At 40.0% G+C, this 21,026-nt stretch overlaps 1 protein-coding gene across 1 annotated transcript; it reads right to left on the reverse strand.

The window, feature by feature from the left end:
- Positions 1-5,040: 5,040 nt before the first annotated feature.
- qpct (glutaminyl-peptide cyclotransferase) lies at positions 5,041-20,553 on the reverse strand. Its single transcript, XM_076299966.1, has 7 exons — positions 20,401-20,553; positions 11,587-11,733; positions 11,082-11,363; positions 7,545-7,712; positions 7,064-7,163; positions 6,619-6,735; positions 5,041-6,214 (listed from the first exon to the last, which is right to left on the reverse strand). Exons 1-7 carry the CDS (start codon positions 20,488-20,490, stop codon positions 6,069-6,071), a joined length of 1,050 nt encoding a protein of 349 aa, XP_076156081.1. The 5' UTR covers positions 20,491-20,553; the 3' UTR covers positions 5,041-6,068.
- Between the last annotated feature and the right edge of the window lie 473 nt (positions 20,554-21,026).

Here is a 21,026-nt window from a genome sequence, read left to right on the forward strand (position 1 = left end):
ATTGCAGTATAGTCCATCCCTCAAATCACTTCGCTTCGTCGAGGGCTTAAACGAGGGAGGAGCAAATCCTATGTACGGATCCTCTGCGCAAGTTGATGAATAATTTGAAATGATCAGACTGTTCAGTAAAATAATACATTGAATCAAGACTAAATCTAAATCAAGTCATTTCTCTTAAATGTAGGCTATGTTCCACGTCTGCATTGCTGTTTTGCTATAGGCTATTGCTTTTTTGTCGATTAAGCCTTTTAAGGCAATTCACTGAAGAATTCCATTCACGCCGTTGGATTAATGATGGGTTGATTTGTGCTGGTTATAACGATGATATAAAATCGAAATGAGACATCAGTTCCGCGGCAATTAGAGAGACTGAAACCTGCACGACGGACTGATAGACCTAGCCTGGCTTCGGTTCACGAAGCTAGACCAATACCAACTCAAAAGCACCCTCTATTGGTTGAATCGAACGGTGGTGGAACTGTAGGCTAGTTGTTATGTTAAATGCTTAATTTTCTGTCACTGTTAACTTGTGGGTATATAGTCACAATTTATAATTTGTTAACTATGTCACAGAAAAATATGTAAATCCTTCAAATTACAGATAAAACATCACAGAAGATGTCCCTCTCTTATGAAATCCAAAAAAAAAAAACTGTCTGTCCTGTTTGGCATAGACCTACTGCTTATGGAAAAGTAGCCTATATTAATTTGTCACTGAACTGAGGAAGTGGGTCTACCATGAAGCTCCAACATTGTTTTCATTGGCTTGATGTGTCAAATCAAAATCTCCCCTTGGCTTGAAAGGAACAAGGTGTCCCTGCTATATTCATGTAACAAGTCCTTTTGTCTTTGTCCTTTGTCCAGAGAGGCATCTGTCTTTTGTATACTGGCTTCTTGGAGGTCTTCAGTGTAAATGATTATTCTCTTGTTGTCTTTCATGTTGTTGATGGTTGCCAAGTGAATCCTTTTTTTTAGGTCTAACATTTCCCAACTTTCCCAGGGGAGGATGAAAAGCAGCATGACAACTTTCTAGGGACCACACCCTACTTTCTGCTCTAAGTAAACCTTGGGAAAGACTTTTTTTCTTTTTACTTTTGAGAAGGCTTTTTCATCAGTTGCATCAAAGGCAGCAAAAATGGGAACAAAAGATGTGAACAAGATGTATATGATGAATTTTATATTATATGCTATCAATTTGTTATAACATACGATAACAGCCAAATACAAAAGTCAGGGGAACAAGGGAGTATGAAGAAACTACTCAATGTATTCATTTTTTAAAAGAATGTTCACAGAAGAAGCATGCATTTAATGGATCGTATCTCTACCTTTCACACCAACACATTCACCACAAAATTAGTCATATCGACCACACCACAATATCCTACAGTAGGCCTATGCAATCAGTGACGTATCTGCATGAGATCTCTGTTTTGTCTACAAGGGTGCATGGGTCCATTGCACTTGTACTAACAAGTAGATATGGTACCGTTAAAGTGTGGGTGGGGCTACACACACTCATACAGACGGAGAAAGAGGGACACACACACACACACTGACAATACAGATGGTGTGTCACATTTCCACAACTAGGGATAGTCCTTGTAGGCTACCGACTGTACCATACACTCCTGCCGCAGTAGGTCTACAGCTGGGGAATAAGTCAGTGAATCAGTGTTCACCTGCAATTACATTTCAGCACATAGCAATTTGCTAGCAGGCAACAAAATACTGGATGCAGGTACACTGCAATTGCTTTTACTTTTTTACCACAACCTTAAGATTTCCCCTGGCATAAACAGCTACAGTTTTTGCCCTCTCTCTGTCAGTCAGTACAGGGAGCCAATAATTTAATTGAAGAATCAGCTAATTAGAGTTACTGCACTATGGGCTTTTGTGTTGTGAAAATACAATGACAGATAAATCAGATAAATCAAACGGACATACTGTATGTAAATAATGCACAGTGCACGTGTTGTATTTTGATACAGAGATAGACTTGTGACAGATGGAGATTGTGCAGGGAAGTGAGTAGGCATGTCCATGCCAGCTACATTTAAAGTGATGATGGGATGGTGGCAGGGGTTTTGGCCATGCCTCGTCAGTGCACAGCAGCTTTGCACACTTAACAGGAGAAAGGGATTTTCAACACTTTCTCATCTGGACTATCAAGAGAGAACAAAGGCAGCAGCAGCACAACAGCGCAGCCATGCATTCGCACGCTAAGTGGATCTTAATAATAAGGAGTCACATAACAGCTTCTCTAATGAGTACGTACAGCAAGAAATTGATGGCTGACATGCAATAATTGCACATGTGTTAAAATTAGGCACGTAACACACCCAAGACATTTGCTAGGGGTTTTTATACTTGTTTAGACTTGATGGAATATTGGAAAGCAGGGCACAATGAAATGTCACAGAGAGGAACAAGACCAATCTGGATTGAAAGGGCAAGCTGATAAGGACATTCATGTAGTCATATGGCACTGATTCCATTATATTTCATTATAAGGTTATAAGGTTAATGACTTATTTGCCATGCTAATTTAACATATACCGTAATCTAATCTTTGAGTACATATGTATGTGCACGTGTGCTTGTGTCCAATACTGTGTGTACATTTGCAGCAAGGATGTGCATGGCCGTGTGTGTGTGTGTGTGTGTGTGTCTGTGAGTCCATACATAGAAGTGTACATATGCCCATATGCCTCTGACTAATACTGTGCAGAGAGATATCACGTAGGGTGGTAATGAATTAAGATTGAGCCAGACCCTGCAATCTGAGACAGTATAAAATCCCCCATGCAGTCACACAGGTGACAGGTGGTCAGGAAACTCTATATGCACAGACACATGAGACAGAATTGATGTCCATACAAAACACAGTGTGAAATTCAGTCACTGTGAAAAGTTTAAAGGCTGGCTGGTAGGAAATAGCTGCTTTGTGGAGGACCAACTCATTCCAACCTTTGTACACCAACTCCTGTGAGTGACTGATATAACTGAAAGTATACTGTATACTGTAAGAACAACATAATGTACAAACAATTGAACTAAATCTCATAAAGTACAACGGTTTATTACACATTTAGAAATCTCTTAATGACATCTTGCAGACGGTTTAGATACTGTGATGTATGCACACAGGGCCATTAAGAATACACCTTCCACTGTCTGGACTAGTTAGTTGGACTCAGCTCTCTGTAATGTAGAGTATAAGGCTAGAAAAGATGACAGGTTTTTACCACCAGAGTAGTCTCACAGTGAGATCAAAGAAGTGGTGTAGTGGGAAGAAGCTTTAGTTTAATCACAATGATCACAGGTTAGGGATATGTGGTATGAGATAAAGCGACAAGTGTTGACAAAACAAAGCAAGTAATATCCCAGTGGGATATTATGCAAACTCGATGGAGAGCAGGTTTCATTGTGAGCAGCTGCTTATGGCAAAAGTTTAAAGGAAGTCTAACTGGGGACACTGTCATTTCACTGTGCTTTAGTTTAATTGAAAGGAGATTAAGAGAAAGGAGATGTTTAATATACATAGCGTCTGTGTTGAAGCTCATGCTGAGCTGTGCATTGATTGCTTTTTAGTAAGAGGTTCGTATGTGACATGTGTCCCATGCAACATGATGTTGTTGATTAGCCTTATCAAAATGATGTTTACCTGATGTTTGGGGCAGCCGTGGCCTACTGGTTAGGGCTTCGGGCTTGTAACCGAAGGGTTGCCGGTTCAATCCCCGACCCAGTAGCAAAAATGTGGGCCGGGGAAGTGGTTGAGTACTGCTCTCCCATGCCCACATTGGCTGAATTGCCCTTGAGCAAGGCACCTAACCCCTCACTGCTCCCAGAGTGCCGCTGTAGCAGGCAGCTCACTGTTCCGGGTTAGTGTGTGCTTCGCCTCACTGTGTGTTCACTGTGTGCTGTGCATGTTTCACTCATTCACGGATTGGGATAAATGCAGAGACCAAATTTCCCTCACAAGATCAAAAAGAGTATATATATACTTTAGTGTAGTGCTATAGTATATATACCTGTTTTGTACACAATGGTTTATCCGGTAAAACTTACTTGACAGTATCGACATAAGAGTGACATGACACTGTCATTAACACATGACACTGTCATGACACATGAACTCTAACCCTAATTCTAACTTGTTATGACAAAAACCGAATGACACTTAATGACAGAAGCGTTATGTCATAAACGTTTATGACACGTTCATGACAGTGTCATGTCACTCTAATATCGATACTGTCAAGTAAAGTGTAACCATTTGTCCTTAGACTTCTATCTGTCATTTATGTACATGCTCAAGGTCGGGTAGGTTGAAACCATTGTGTTTCCACAGAGTCAACATCTAACGTGATGACAGCTAAGAGGGAAACATCTGGATAAAACTCCCCTTTGATAAATCATGTTCAGTTGATATGCATGGAGACTCGATTACATGCTCTGCTTCAAAGTCTATTTTCTATCAGTGTTCCGCAATGGACAGAATTCAGCCAGAGAAGATTCACGGGAGGTCTGCACCGGATTAGTGAATCATGGGAACGCGCTGTCTGTGAGAGGTCTGTAAAGAGGAGGCTCAGGGGCCCTGCCAGTGTGTGTGTGTGTGTGTGTGTGTGTGTGTATCTGTGTGTGTGTGTGTATGCGTGCTTGTGTGTGTGTGTGTGTGTGTGTGTGTGTACATGTGTTTTTGCGAGTGTGCGTCTGTGTATGTGTGCCTGTGTGTGTGTGTATGCGTGTGTGTGCACGCATGTATCTCTTTGTGCAAGACTATGTGTAGGCTGGGAACACCCAATTCACATGCAGCTAAACAGAGCTCCATCCCATAACATGGAGAATAGCAGAGTGTACACTGTTTCCTGTTTTCTTACAGTGTTTCAATAGTGGTGCATGCTTCCTTCCAAAAAGACCACCACATGAAACAATGTCCGTCTCACCCTCTTCTCAGCCTGACATTCCACTGAGATGTAAACAAAAACACACGATTCCTTCAAAAGTAAACAACACACGCAGAAGACTTTCTTTTATCAGTCTCTATTTTTATTTTGGGGTTCATTGCTTATTTTAAAGAAAATGACAGTTTGACCTCGATATGCAATGTCAACTGAGGTCAAGGAACAGAAAGAATCAATAAAAACATGAAATTCCTGGATAAACGTGTCCTGAAAAGGTACATTAGCAACTTCCCTTGATGTACAGATGTGTTCAGTGACTGAACATCACTGTATTACATTAGCAGCTTTTAGCAACTATACATTCCACATATGATATTACTAGAAAAATACATTATGGCTTTCACAATCTTAATTACCACATGATCTTAACGTCTAATTACAGTTTCAGCTGGATGTGACTGATCATGCATTACAGAGGTCAGGTTCACTTTCTCAGTGAATCAACCAAAGGTCTACTGATAAATGTTCTGCACAGATGTCTATTGTCACTGGTTACAATACCAAATGTGTGATACAACTGTATATGTTTTATAGATGTTTCTAGATGTTTAGCAAAAAATAAAACAACAATGGAAACATGCCAGCATACAACAGATAACTACAATTTCATCCTCGGTGGACTTCTACTTTCAGATCGCCATTTCGTTTTTCACAACATGTTGCTAAAGCTGTTGTAACACAAAGTACCAAAGTACACAACAACACTGACTCATAACACTGACAACTGTTCTAAACGTTCAAGCCTTTGCTCTCCCCGGCTGATTCCTGTGGGGATGAATGTTAGCATAAGCACAAAGGTGGGTCTGTGGCAGGGGAAGGATGAGAGGGGCATAAAGACAGCTCTGTTGGAAGCAAACACAGAGAGGACCCTGTATACCGCAAGCACACAGTTCACAGGTTCTGGAGGAGTAGCTGTGAGCCCAGATTTCTTATTCTGGACACACATGACCCAGAGAGCCAGAACCAGAACCAGATTTGGCTATGATGAGTTCTCTGTGAGGAGGACAGAGCATTTCTAGAAGACTATAGGAGAAGGTTGAAATGCGAAGGCAGACGACAACCTGGGATGGGAACCATGACACCTGGGATGGGAGCTGTAGTTCACATGTTGAGGTACTCCAGGACAAAGACCTGCATGATCTTGTTCAGGTTCTGGATGGTGGGCCGGTCCAGGTTCTGCTCGTTGTCGTCAAATGTGTGCCAGACGGAGGGAAAAGGTGTGGGGATGAGGTGAAGTATCCGCACCCCTATGAAGGACATACATAAGAAATCATCACAATGATTGATGAGCTGATCATAAGGATTGATGAGCTGATCATAAGGATTGATGAGCTGGATCAGTCCAAAGAGCTTCAGCTTTACTCATCTCATAATTTCTGGTGATGACTGGATCACAGAGCCTCTGACAGTCAGTGTAGGCCCTATGCCCATGTGTTTGTTTATAAAAGCCATGTTCAAATGCTTGAAATATGGAGCATTAAAAATGATTAACAAGAAAAAATTTAAAAGCAAACTTGACATTGCTGCTGTTAATCCAGTAGAAAAATCTGGATGATTAGAACAGAGTGTTTGATTACTGGCCAATTTGAGTATTATGAGAATACTTCACATTTCAGGCTAAAGGATCAGTGATGAGGAGACAGAGCCATACCCCTTTGTAGAAATGGTATGTGGTCATCTTGGATTGGTCCCACGGGCAGACCTGGCCAGAAGTATTGGACTTCATTTGGATGATCCTCCAGCTGGCCCAAGTTATGAAGGCGACGTTCTGTAGAGGCAGGAAGACTTCATAAGAGAAAGATACCGCCACCGATCGTGCCTTTAATTCTCATGATAAGAGATTAAGGATGTCATGAGAGCCCATTTACATTTGGCAGATTATCCCAGCAACAATCACTACAGGCAAATGATCAAAGTATGCAGTGTCTGCTCACTGAACTCTCAGCCAGGGTGGTTGTAGCATTGTATTGAGTTACAAGAACAGTGACAGCCACGTTGGGTGATTGGCAGCACAAGAGTGAACACTGAGACAAAGGCAGGCAGAGGAATGAGGACAACAAAAGGGGGAACCAGCAGCAGACGAGGAGAAAGCTCACCGATGTTCTGCAACCTGTTGAGCCATCTGGCCGTGTTGGAGAATTGGTTTCCAAAGCGTGGAGACGGGCCTCCGATCAGATCCAACAACACAAACAGATCCTGGGAGACAGGAAGAGACAACACACTGAGACTGGCAGCCGAGACTGGAGGAGGAAAAGTGGGTTTGACGTGGCCTCAGATGTGGCTGGGGAAGCCTTCCTGAGAGCCGGGAGATAATCCTGCGGAGCCTCTCTGCTTCCCTTAGGCCTTTGATGTGAACGCTAACGTCTTGTGACGCCTTTGGGTGGCCTTGACCTCAAAAAACAAGGAGAATCATGTGGTGTGTGCCTGGTTTGTTTATTATCATTAGTGAATAGTGTTTCATATGTAAAGTCAATTATGAGGAACCCCATCATAGTAATGCACGCACACACACAAATTTGAAGCATGTATGTGTATGTCTGAATCTGTGTCGGTGTACTGATGAAAAATAAGACCTACGATGGCATGCAGCTGGTTGGAGTTGGTGGCTCCGGGAGGGTGGGGGCTCTGCTCCATCTTCTGGGCCAGGTGGCGGGAGCCATACAGGGAGTCTGTGTCAGTCCATTGAAACAGAGCCTCTTCACCGTCAAGGAAGAGCAGCTGCAGTGTCAGGTCTGGATTAGAGTCCTGAGAGAAATCAGGAAGAAGGACGATGGACAGGTGAGAGAGAGAGAGGGAGGGAGAGAGAGAGAGGGGGGGGAACAGAATGAGAAGAAGTTAGAACAAATAAATATATTAAATAATATTTCATCAACACATGCATGCATTACATCTCAATATATTCAATATAACTTAAATGTACACACACACATGCACCAATACACTTTGACACACAATTGCAGGATAATTAATGTAATGGATGCAAGATTCCAGCAAAGCACACATAGCTGTTTCGAGCCCTTATGCCTGTTTCATGGCTACATTTACTCTTCTGTTTTCAGGCAGTGATTAAAACAACTGTTAAATCGTGAGCAACTCTGCCATCTACTGGTTGACATAAATGACTGTTTCATAACATGACTTCATGCCTGGCTCCTCTTATCATCTCACATGACTGAAAACCAGCAAACAACAGCATTCCAATTGAAATTCTCCAGTCCACATCTCTGCTTTGCTGACCCCAGGGAGCGTACACTACTGACAGGGTTGTCTGGACCCTGCTCTCCAACCTGACCTTGGGGCAACAACACTGACAGTCACACTCCTGCCTCAGGGGTCAGTGTGCCAGTAGAGTGGTGTATTTTAATAACATAGTTGAGAGAAGCAGTACAACTATACAGAGGCTGCTCTGAGTAACAGGGTTATAATTATATCTTCCCAAGACAATTATGTTTATTTTGCGTCTAGAATATACTGGTACTATGAATGACTACCACACTTATGCCTTGCAAAAAGGCAGAATTAGAGTTTATATATTTACAAGAGCCATATTATATATGTTCATGACTATAGCTTAGGACTGGTTCAATGTCATCTAATGCCATAAACAAACCTACTGTGTGTAATAGAGCAGACCTCCCCAATATTCTCATATTTTGCATTGTGATGACATTAAAAAATGACACATTGATCAAAGAAAACAAATAAGCCATCAGAGCAAGGTAAGCTAAATAAGCTAAATAAATGATGCATACCTAATTATGCATGGTAAGCAGTCATAAAGATATTGGCAAGCTTTCAACTGTTAAGAATGCCTACTGAGCTGAAATTACAACAGAGATTTTGAGTCACCCTTAAACACAGAGGCCTTGTATATTAAACATCTATCCTATCTCTTAATCCTCATTCACTGATCCCATCATGTGTAAAGGGCTTTAATAACTATAATACTATATACTATATTATATAACTATAATGATAATGGCAAAAAATATAATTCTAGCTAATATGACAACATCCACACATAAACTATAACTATAACGACATGAAGAACGGTATAGTTGGGCAGCACTTTCAGAGCGATTTTGAGAATGATAAAAAGCTGACAGCCAATCTGAGTCCATCAAATTTTAGCCATCACATTCATCAACTTGAGGAGACTTATTCGCTGCTCAGTGTGAACGCTTTTATCGTTATGGTTATAGTTATGGTTATAGTTATCGTTCCTGGTGTTCCTTAAAGGAGAAATCCAGCCGTTTTTACATGGATCTTGATCGCTAGACGTCGCCGAGTACTGTTGATAGGACAACAAACGACCAAAATTGGTGCTACCGAACTGGAGTAGCTGCAGATAATGGCCAGTACTCCCAGTCAGCTACAATGATAGGTCTGGGGGCATGATCTAAATGTGCCTTTTTTGCCTCTTAACAGATTCAAAATGCCATTAAAAGGCCTGTACTATATTAACAGAGTCCTTAAATTTGACAAAACAATGCATTTTCTACTCATTAGCTGTGAAGAAACCATCTAAATTCAAAGTTTGTACTGTCACATCTGCACACTACTCTGCAACTACTCTCCTGCAACAACTGAATTCCCACAATACTTCAGCGCGAGAATAGAGCTAGCTTTCAGTAACAAGCAAGCTTAAGCATAATTTGGACCGTTTCCATGTAGTTACAGTCATTATATTGTCATAACCTTTACAGTGCTCAAGTACCTATTTTGAAGTGAAATAAACTTCAAGTTTTCGTTACGAAGCCGGCATAAGCTCGACAACAGACTTTCTTGGGCTTTTCTGGAAGTGACTGATGGAAACTGAGGTATGTGACAGTACAAACATCGAAATTAAACAGTTTCTTCGCAATTAATGAGTTGAAAACACATTGTTTTGTCATGTAAGGGCCCTGTTCATGTTGCACAGAACTTTTAATGACATTTTGAGTCTGAAAAATGCATGTTTAGAGGCAAAAATTTAGATGATGCCCCCAAACCTAGCATTTAGCTGACTATGAGTACTGGCCATTAGCTGCAGCTACTCCAGTTCGGTAGCACCGGTTTTGGTGATTTTTTTTCCTATCGACAGCGCTCGTCTAGCAATCAAGATCCATACAAAAATCGACCGGATTTCTCCTTTAATACCAGTGATGAGCACATTCAATTAAAAGTAAGAAGTAGTTGTAGGTAAGTAGGTATTTTTAAGATGTAACTGCTTACATTCATCTCAGGTCATTTGCAGCATGTCACACATGGTGTAGCACTGAGTAAACTGTGAGTAAACTGTGATTACCAGAGAAATGTTTGTGTAGAGAAAATTCATCAGTGCTTACCTCATGCTATTTACACAGACACAATGTTAAAGGTGCAGTCAGCAATTGCATATAACATCATGATGTGATGATAATTAAGGAAAGGTTTGGTTAAAAGTGTAGGCCATGCTTTAAAATAATTTCATTAATGTAGCCTATTTATGCGTGCTGTAGTCTATGTTTCAGAATGCTGCACACTTACCGGTACATATTTTCATCCACTCTGCACCTAGTGATTTCTGAATTAAGTTCTTAACTGTATAAACGGGACAGAGTGAACAACTAAGATTGAATAGTTCAAAGACAGATTGCGACTGTATCTGATTTAAAGGTGCAGTCAGCGATTGTGCAGGAAGTCGCGTTTGTTTATGTTTATGTTACAATTCTTACCAGACGTTTTTGCCCAAAACAATGTACATTTATATTTTAACCAAGGACCAAATGTGACAAAAAATGTATGGGCTTGACATTTTGTACGATCGCTGACTGCACCTTAAATTCAAAGGTCAAACAAATTACTGGATAATTTCTTCCAAAAAATGTAATCAATATCTGAACAAGTGACACATCACTCCTGTCAACATTTCAGGAGACAGTGACACGAACATGTTTACAGGGACATGGACATTCTAATTCAGACTTGTTTAACAGGTTATATTGAGCAGGTGCACAGAATAAAGAGAGAAAATGGAAGTGAATGTTCTGAGGTATATGAATTGTTTTCAAACATACTGTCCACATACCTTAACACCACACATATACTGGACCCTGAACATAGCACTGTTTCACATAAAAAAAAACCCATCACCTTCAGTGTCTTGAGCTCCTGGTCCAGGGCACGAGCCAGTTCTAGCATCATGGCACAGGGCACAGCGGAGTCTGTGGCACCCTGGAACTCCCTTCCATGCCACTGGGGGGCGAAATACTTTGAGTCGAAGTGGCAAGCCAACACCAGGCGGCGTTTCGCAGAGGGGTTGAGAGTCGCAATGATGTTTGTGAAGGGCATCTGGCCGTAGGGGGTCTGGGCGCGGAAGGAGTCCTCACTCACATCCCAACCTGCTGTCAGGCCACTGAGGGTGGATTTGATGTGCTGGACACAGGCATTAGCAAACATACATGCTCAGAGACCTTACGAGAAATACCCTCTTGAGACTTAAAAAAAAGACTTTTGCAAACAGTTGTGCACAACTGTGATTAGTGCAATACCCAACAGGCCCATAGTTGTCCTTAAACTGTGGTTGACTTATTGATCATTCAATCCTACTGGTTTGTTAAGCAGGAGGCTAGTTAGTTCACTCGTCCACAAGTCTCACCTTCTGCACGGCCAGGCTCCCAGCGGAGCCTGGGTAACGGGTGACCAGCAGGGGCGTCAGGTCCGTCTGCCACATGCGCGTCAGGTCAGTGTGAGCCAGCACATCCTTCAGACTGTCAGCGGTCAAGGTGCTGGGCTTGTGGAACAACTGAGAGACGCAATGTGCAACACATCAACACAGACAAGGCAAATAACTGAGTTAGTTCAAGAAACTACACAACAGAAAATGTATACATTCCACACCGACTTACTATACAGTATAATATATATACAGTGGGGCTCATACGTTTTTGGACCCATGCTAAAGTTGACTAAAAAGAGGAATATAAATTTATCTTTTGGAAATTGATCTTAATACCTTAAGTAAAAAAATGAGGAAATATCTACTCGTCGACACATTATTTTCTAAGGGGGTGTTTTGTCTTTACGCAACTGCAGTAACCTATGCACGGTGTGTATGTGTATGCATACACTGTTTAGATGTTTTCTGTCATATCTCCTGACTCATGTTCATGAATCAATGTTTGCTTGTAAGCTGGTATGCTATGTATGGTTTAGCCAAGGCAATAACACTTAGTGAGCTCTGAGACTAATGTTACCTCTCCAAGCAATATTGGAGTCCTCCAGTGGCAATAATACTTTTAGTGAAAAGAGTCATGGTTGGTGGTGATTAAGATTATGTGGAAGTAATGTAAAATTCAACTAAACAACCTATTCACTATCAGACCTGTGATTTTTTGTCATTTTAGATGGAGGGAGAGAAGTACATGCAACTGAGGTGAAAGCAGCCGCCTGCTGATGGCAAACATGACCCCAAGGACCACGATGGCATGGACATGGGACATGGATGGGTAGTTTCTGGATGAAGAGGAAGACAATGATGTGCTAGAGGAGGAGAGTAATCTCCCATCATCCTCAGCTGGGTAAGCATGTTTGTGTGTGTGTGTATGTGTGTGTGTGTGTGTTCGCCCAACTGGGCGTATGCACATTTCTGGTTGTAATAAGAGTGTTGCTTATAACAATAATGACAGGGATTATAGTGATAATAGTTTGGTTAGATTTGTAATTCAATTTCTAATTTTCTTATCTGACAATTTCTTTACTTTGAGCTTGGTCAAGTCCCATGTCAGGTAGAAAGCATACACTTTGCCTATCCTTCTAACACAGACAGGGACACCAACTCCAGTAGCATTTACACCTCATCGTCTGCTAGGCTTAGATGGACACACACACACACACACATGCACACACACACACACACACACACACACACACACACACACACACACACACATACACACACACACACACACACACACACGCCACAGCTGTGACAACACACACACCATGGATCTGGTGTGAATGCGGCGTTAGTGTATCACCTTATGTGTAGGGCAAATTATATCGATAATTATATACTGTATCGAATTATATGCTGTATGGTTGTTAAATGTATTGAATTTCTTCTAATGTTTTAATTGTTTATATGTGTGAATGTTAATATGAATTGATGCTTTGTTCATCATGTTAAAGTATTTTGTTGATCTTTGTTATACTGTTGTCTTGCAACAGTATGTAAACATACGTTTATGTTATTTACCTTAAGTTGTTGTTCCTGATTATTTAATGAAATTGTTAAAGACTTATCTAAATAAAATGATGTATTTCCTCTTTCGTAAACACATGTGCCAGTGTCTCTTATTCTTGTTTTCATAGTAGAATGAAGCACACGGAGAAGCAGTTACCATCTGCCTAGTCTTTATTTCAGCCTTTATCTTTCCTCCCCACAATTGATTTAGCCTCTTCAGAGTACAGTAAGACATCCTGTATCTAGCTATGCATCTTGTTTTGATGGTAAAACATCTTATATTTGTTACATGACCATTATATCTGTGTATTTTTGGTCAGATGTCAAACCAGGAAAGGAAAACATCCTACTCTTTAAAAATTCTACATGTTATTGCGACTTGCAGTTATGAGTAAATTAATCATAACTTCTGAACCCAAGGTGATAAATTGATTCTGTTTTTTTCACTGAGGAGAACACAACACTGTCTATCTTTCACACACTATATCTACAATAGACATTAGGTGAAAAGTAAGATTCATCTTGACAAATTGATATTTACGTGTTTTTTGATGTTGAATTTTGAAGGTATTGTTTAAAAACAATGTGTGTTGCACTCAAACTTATTAACCATGATATGTACCATTTTAAAGGGCTAGTTCTCCTGATTACAATGGTGGGTATATCTTATCTCTGCCATGTAGCATGGCCACACAATAAGCCTTTTTGTCTCACAAGGGCATCAAGTATGAAAAAACGGAATGTTTCGTGCCGTCTGCAAAGGTCTAATAAATGTATCATAACTTTTGAACACTTTTATCACTGAGTAGAGGACAAAATTGTGAATCTCCCATACACTCTAAGTTTCTATCTCTGTCATGTAGCATAATCACACAATAAGCCTTTTTGTGCCATAAGGCCATTGAGAATGAAAAAATGGAATGTTCGGCGCGGTCTGCAAAGGGTTAAAATGCTAACTGAGAAAACATTGGAGAACCCTTTTGCAATTATGTAAGCACATGATGTAATCTGAAAACTGCTGCCCTGAGTAAAAATAATGCAAATGATCTCAGCTGGTATTCTGTCTATAATGGAGTGGAATGGAATTATTTAAGTGTCTCCAAACTTTTGACTGGTAGAGTATATACATACACTGTATATAGGCCTACTGTATACACACACATATATAACACTTATATACTTCAAGGCTGTGATTCAAAGTGAATAGATTATACCAACTCATTCAGTGTTGCACAATGCACTGATACTAGAAAGGTATTGTGATACCCTAAAATTAAAAATGTCATGATACCTCATTTTTCTAGTAGTTTTAAAAAATAATTTTAAGTTTCATGTTCTGGTGTTTAGGGGAGCTCTACAGTTGCCAAAAATATGTAAACATAGTGTACGTTTAACTGCAAAACACTCATTTACATAATACTACAATAATTAGTTTGTTCAGGGAAATTTGACAGAGCCCAGAGAGCTCTTTTACAGCGAAGCCCTGATGACAAACAGTCCAAAGAAAACACAGCACAAAATAGAAAATTGAATCCAAGAAGAATACAATCAAAATGTAAGAACACAGAAGAAAAATAAAAACATAAAACAGGCAAAAGCAAGTTAGTTAAAAACAGGAACACTGTACCATAGCCATATCATTAAGAAAACACTTGAAATACAAATAGGCTTAGTTTCAGACTTTCTTGCAGTTTGTTCCACTTATAAGGTGTAAAAAAGTTGGAAGCAGATTTCCCAAAGTCAGATCTCACAAGTGGGGTTTCAAGGGAGACAAGACTCAAATTTCAACAGGGAGCTAAGGTAAGGGGGTAGTTTCCCTGCTAATGCCTTATAAATGAAAAGAAGGCAAAGTCTATCCCTTCTATGTGACAAGGAAGACCAACCCACATTCTGGTAAAGTGTGCAATGATGAGTTCTAAAACCATCACCGGTAATAAAATGTATGGCACTGTGGTATACTGTATCAAGTGGTTTCAGTGTAGAGGTGGAAACATGCATATGCACAACACTGCCATAGTCTACACTGATAGTATTGTTGATTGAACTATCAACAGTCTATTTTCCTGCAGAGAGACATGACCGAATTCTGTATAACGCTCCTAACTTCACTTTCACCTTCTTAGCTAGTTCAACCACATGTGTTTTAAAAGATAGTCTGTAATCCAGCCAGATGCCCAGATATTTATAATGACTGACCCGCTCAATGTTTTCCCCATTAATGTGTAATTCCAGCGAAAATTAGATAGATTATAGATAGATAGATAGATAGATACTTTATTGATCCCCAAGGGGAAATTTAAGGTCTCAGTAGCATACAGACATCACACACAGCACTTACAGCAAAAAAGTAATATCAATATATAAATATAACTAAATCAAATATCCACATAGTGTGCTTAAAGGATGATCAATCATGATGAGCTTGCAGTGATTGGCAGGGACTGAGCCTGTAGTTCATCATGCATGGTAAGGTGCTCTATAAGAGTGAGTGTCATGGTGATGGTGCAAATAAGTAAGTGCAACAGTGCAAGAATACAGTGACCATCATAAAATAAATATGGACATATAAGAGAATAATGTAGACAAGTAATATAAAACTATATCAGTGCAAGAATGGGTTGAAGTAGGGTAACAGCCATTGGTCAAGTATTAAATAAAAAGTATTAAGTATTAAGTATGGCCACAATCCAGTCTGTGGGAGGGAGGGAGGGGATATGCATATATGTGCTAATATAGCATGTAAACAGTGTAGCAGTAAAACAATAGGCTAGTGGACAGTATGTACACAAACATGGAGAAGGTGGAGAGGCAGACAGACTATGCAGAGAAGTCTCTCCTCTACCCTTAAGTAAAGCATTGAACAGTTCAATGGCCCTGGGGACAAATGACTTCCTCAGTCTGTCAGTTGTGCATGACAGTGAGCGAAGTCTCCAGGTGATCAAGCTCTTCTGCTTTGTAATAGTGCTGTGGAGTGGATGACATTCATTGTCCAAGATGTTGATCGGTTTGTTCAGGGTCCTTTTGTCTGATATTGAAGTGATGCACTCCAGTTCGGCTCCCACGACAGAGCCAGCTTTCCTTACCAGCCTTTCTAGTCGCCCAGCATCCTTCTTCTTTGTGCTTCTTCCCCAGCATACCACTATGGCAAGCGATTTTATCATTTACCCGCTAATGTTTGACTATCTGGAATTAACATTGTAGATATCAACAACGTCTTTCTGACTAGTCGCAATTACATTTTGGATAGTTGGAATTGTCATTCAAGATATCTGTAACGTAATTGTGACTAGTCGAAACGTCAGATAGAGATATCTGTAATTTAGTTTTGACTAGGCAAAACTGAATTACAGATATCTGTCCTCACGTCATTGAAAACAACATTCAACTCGTCACACATCTTAAATGGCAATTGCAGATATCTTTAATTCAGTTTTGACTAGGCAGAATGAAAGGTGAAGATATCTCAAATGTCATTATGACTAGTGCAAATTATTGTGCAAGACGTTGCTCTTTAGTTCCGTAGCAGAACCCGTCTAGATTTCTAGGCTAGCCCATCTACTTAGACATTGTCAGCTAATTTCCCCTCCCCAACATAATCGAAGAAAAAGTGGGCTTATTTCCTTATTTCTATGAATGGAAGAAGAATAAGCAGGCTGTAATGTCGTAGCCTACATTAATTAGTAGGCCTAGGCTACTAAATTCACCAGCACCAGCTACAGGAAATTCCATTCATAATGGTGTTGGCTGTAATCGAAAAAATCAAAGCAACATTGAATCATCAATTTTTGCTGCCAGCTCCTGTCTTGCATAGGCTGCAGCATTAAAAAGACGATTAAAAACTCCTTCGCCCTCTGGCTGCTCTGACATGGTGCTAATTACAAAGTTAACAGTTAACAGGTGCTATGTGATTTGATGATTTGAACAACAACACGCTCTTCTCCCGCCTAAAGTGGGATGCGGGCCTAATTTGCATAGCAATACAGATATCTCTAACGTCATTTCGCCTAGTCAAAACTCTAATTCAAGATATCTATAATTACATTTTGACTAGGCAGAATGAAAGTTATAGATATCTCCAATTTCAGATATCTCTAATCAAAACTCATTCAAGATATCTATAACTTGATAATAGATATCTACAATCAAATTATGACTATCCCTAACTCCAGTTTGAGATATCTACAACGTCATTTTGACTAGTCAAAATTCCATTTACAGATATCTACAATGTCATTTCGCCTAGTCAAAACTTAATTCAAGATATCTGAAAAGGAACATGTAGATATCTTGAATTAAAGTGAATTAAAGATATCTTCAACTGGAGTTATGACTAGTCAGAATCAAATTGTAGATATCTCTAACTGGAATTACAGATATCTACAATTCAATTGCAGATATCCGTAATTCACATAGTGGATATCTGCAACTGAATTGTAGATATCCGTAATGATAAACCCCATAGAAATGAATGGCCAATTGGGCGTCATTTGTCCTAGGAAGAATGTCTTTGTGGATATCTGAAATGACGATTATGGATAGGAAGAATTCAGTTGCGGATATCTAAAATGTTCGTTTTGACTAGGCAAAACTGAATTACAGATATCTGCAATACATATCCAGTCTAGCGGGAAAATGTTAAAATCGCTTGCCATATACCACAGCATAGAAGAGGACACTGGCAACAACAGACTGGTAAAACATCCTGAGGTACTTATTACTGCAGACATTGGTCTTCGAAGTGTTGAGTTGAAGGTGGTTGAGTTTGCACCATTGCACAAAGTCCTCCACCAGGCTCCTGTACTCCTCCTCTTGCTCGTCCCTGATACATGCCACAATTGCAGTATCATCAGAGAACTTCTGCATGTGGCATGACTCAGTGTTGTAGCAGAAGTCAGATGTGTATAGTGTATCAGGGCCATTGTTAGTAGGCGGTGTGCAATTTCGAGCAAAAACTCAAACTAGGGGGGGTAAGTGTAAAGATTTAAGATGAGAGACAATGACATATGAAACCACAGCAGTGTTGAATCCCCAAGACAAACACTGATATATTCCAAAGTTCCAAACAACATAAACATGCTTGGAAAATATTTTCCAAGAAATATTTTCCAACAATTACACATACCATCTTGAACCACGATCTCCATTATACACACATACAAGACATGCTTTAGCTTTTTCTGCTCAAATTACACATATTATGGTCCATTTTCGTGTTCCAAATTCATCTCTTCACTGTGTCATGATATACCTAAAACCTTATAACTTATTAGCTCTTGTATTATGATCTCAGATGTAGTCCTACAGTTTTTGAGAGCAGTAGCCTATACTCACTGCATGCACCAGTCTGGAGGCAATTACGCACAATACTTCACAAATGAGCTCAGTGTTGCCACTAAATTAGGCTATTCATATAAGTCCAGAATGGCATTTTTTCCAAAGTAATTTTGCTTTATACTGATTGTGTGACCGCACAGTGTTTCACTGATGTCTTTCTGGCTTAGCAAGTGGGCTGCTCTGAGAATCTTAGTTTAACACACTATCGTGTGCTGTGTAGGCTATCACTGAAAGGTTGAATGGTACATTATTGCACTCTATCAAAATTCTCTGCATAGCATTCAGCATACACACACAGCTTTTATTCCAAATAAGACTTGCACAAGCTTCATAAATATGGAGTGTTCCTGCCAATGATGTTAAGAGCTCGGCTGCCAGGTACACTTGGCAGTACCTTTCACCACACATTGCACAACATTTGATTCCATAATCTATTTGAATATTGGCCATATTTACAACATGACCATACATTTAATATATAATTTTATACTTACACAGTGTATTTCACCGTTTTGAACACAGTATTTCAACACATGCAATTAATATTCAAAATCAATTCTTAATCCAGAACTGCCGTGTACACTATGATTATGATCCATAATAAATTGAATGGAAAGAGGCACTGTGCTATGCAAACATTATAAGTATGGCGAATTGAACAGATTATTTTTGTTTGGTCTCAAAGTTCAAACCATCTTTCACATTGATTTTTTTCTGAGAGCTGGTGTTTGTTTACTGTTTAGGAGACAGTAAACCGGGTCAATACTTCACAAATGAATCCGCAGCAACGCATTCGCACAGCTTGTAGCACAGTGGCTTCCCATCTGGTTTTCAATCAATTGCTGAGTTGCCAATTATTAATGTGGGAGCTGGGGAAAGAGGATCTGATGGCGATTGGTATTATGGAGCACGTTCTCCAGGTCTGTAGGGATTTCAGACTGAAAAGGTCAGGCCCCATTGATAGAAGATGTCTGCCTTATTTCTCACTCAACTGTCAATGAGAATTACATGACCTCACAGCTCAACATGAATAGAACGGTAGGGTTTGTAAAAACAAACACGGTTCCATTTGAAATTCTTTGAAGCCATAGAATATTATGTTTAAAAGAAGGGCAATATGTTGTCTCTTCCTGTTTTTTGCAGACCACAAAATGTCCCTCTTGTAAAACTAGTGACGCAAGATATCATAACAACCCCCAGTATGATCAGTAGTTACAGCAATGATTATAGGAACAGCAATAATATAGCTTACGTACATATTCCGAGGTTGTTTTGATGGAACTGATAGAGTTAAACAGACCCTGCTCTAGACCTATAAATATAAAGATCTCCAATTGGTGGCTCAATAATGATGAGTGTGCTACCATGGCAACAAGACAAAAGGGTCTGGGGAGACTGAATAACATGAAGGGGTCTATGGCCAATGAATCCTGATGATCTTACCAAGCAGTTTAAGATATCAGAGTCATTGCTCTTATAAGGATGCTGACAGGAAACTGTCCAACAAGTTATGCATCTATTCATGACATAGTCTGGGCTACTTGTAGCCTAGCTTACTCGCTACTTCAAGTGTTACACACAAATAGGCTCCATGCTTTTCAAATGTGTTTCAATTAAGTTTTCACAGAAATTATTAACTAACCTTTGATAAAATATGAAACATAATATCCAGCTTGAAGCATTCCACACTTGAAGCATACAAACTGGCAGATGTCTCAACTTACATAAATACATCTATCTCACTGCAATAGATGAATTAATCTTATACACCACAACAAATATGATCAAAATACCCAGAACATCAGCTAAATAACTCCAGTGTAACCTATTTCGCAACAGCATAGCGGATGCTTACAGTTAGATGCCTGAGAAAGATAAACTTGAATTGCTTACCCTCTGTTGAGTCCACGGAATTAAACCTTCCTGGGCACTGATGTGGACGACTATTGCCAAATAAACGCAGATCACTGCGAGAGTATGCATGGTTGTACTGTAAATGCTCTCCTATATCTTTTCAGTTCTCATGAGCTCCTCGACCAGGCTACAGTCAAAGATCATGTGAGGGGCATGAGGGAGGACCTGAGGAGCGCAGCGCGATCCGGCTGCTGTGCGTCACAACTCCGCCGAGCCTTCCCTCCCAGTAGTCTACTACATGTGGAGAGAACAAAAATGTGGGGTTGTAACGTGAGATTTGTGTGTGTGTGTGTGTACAGACTAAAGCTTGTTTTAGTGATTTCTGGGTACACTGACTTCGTTAAGCTACTAAAGGCATTTTCACAAATTTACCACACCCTACATAATTCAATGCACTCCTTTCCAAGCCATTACCAATGTGCGCAAAATACTTTAATTTAAGATAAATCTGAAGACATATGCTGTGTGAAATATGATCCGGCGTGCAAAATAAGGTTATGGAAAAACCTCTCAAAAAACCCTGTAACCCCCCTCCCTATCCTATCTCTCTCTCTCTCTCTCTCTCTCTCTGGTCACGTGATCTGCATTACACGTGGTTCGTAGTC

The sequence above is a fragment of the Alosa pseudoharengus genome, unplaced genomic scaffold, assembly GCF_046254945.1.
Source record: "Alosa pseudoharengus isolate Yale_2024_CS ecotype anadromous, Long Island Sound unplaced genomic scaffold, YU_APseudo_1.1 YU_APseudo_1.1_scf_22, whole genome shotgun sequence".
NCBI classification, from domain to species: Eukaryota; Metazoa; Chordata; class Actinopteri; order Clupeiformes; family Clupeidae; genus Alosa; species Alosa pseudoharengus.

Coding starts and splice junctions, on each gene's coding strand:
- qpct (XM_076299966.1), bottom strand. CDS start 20,490: ATGCATACTCTCGCAGTGATCTGCGTTTATTTGGCAATAGTCGTCCAC. Junction 11,734..20,400: donor TTCCGTGGACTCAACAGAGG/GTAAGCAATTCA, acceptor TGCGTCTCTCAG/TTGTTCCACAAGCCCAGCAC. Junction 11,364..11,586: donor GGAGCCTGGCCGTGCAGAAG/GTGAGACTTGTG, acceptor GCCTGTGTCCAG/CACATCAAATCCACCCTCAG.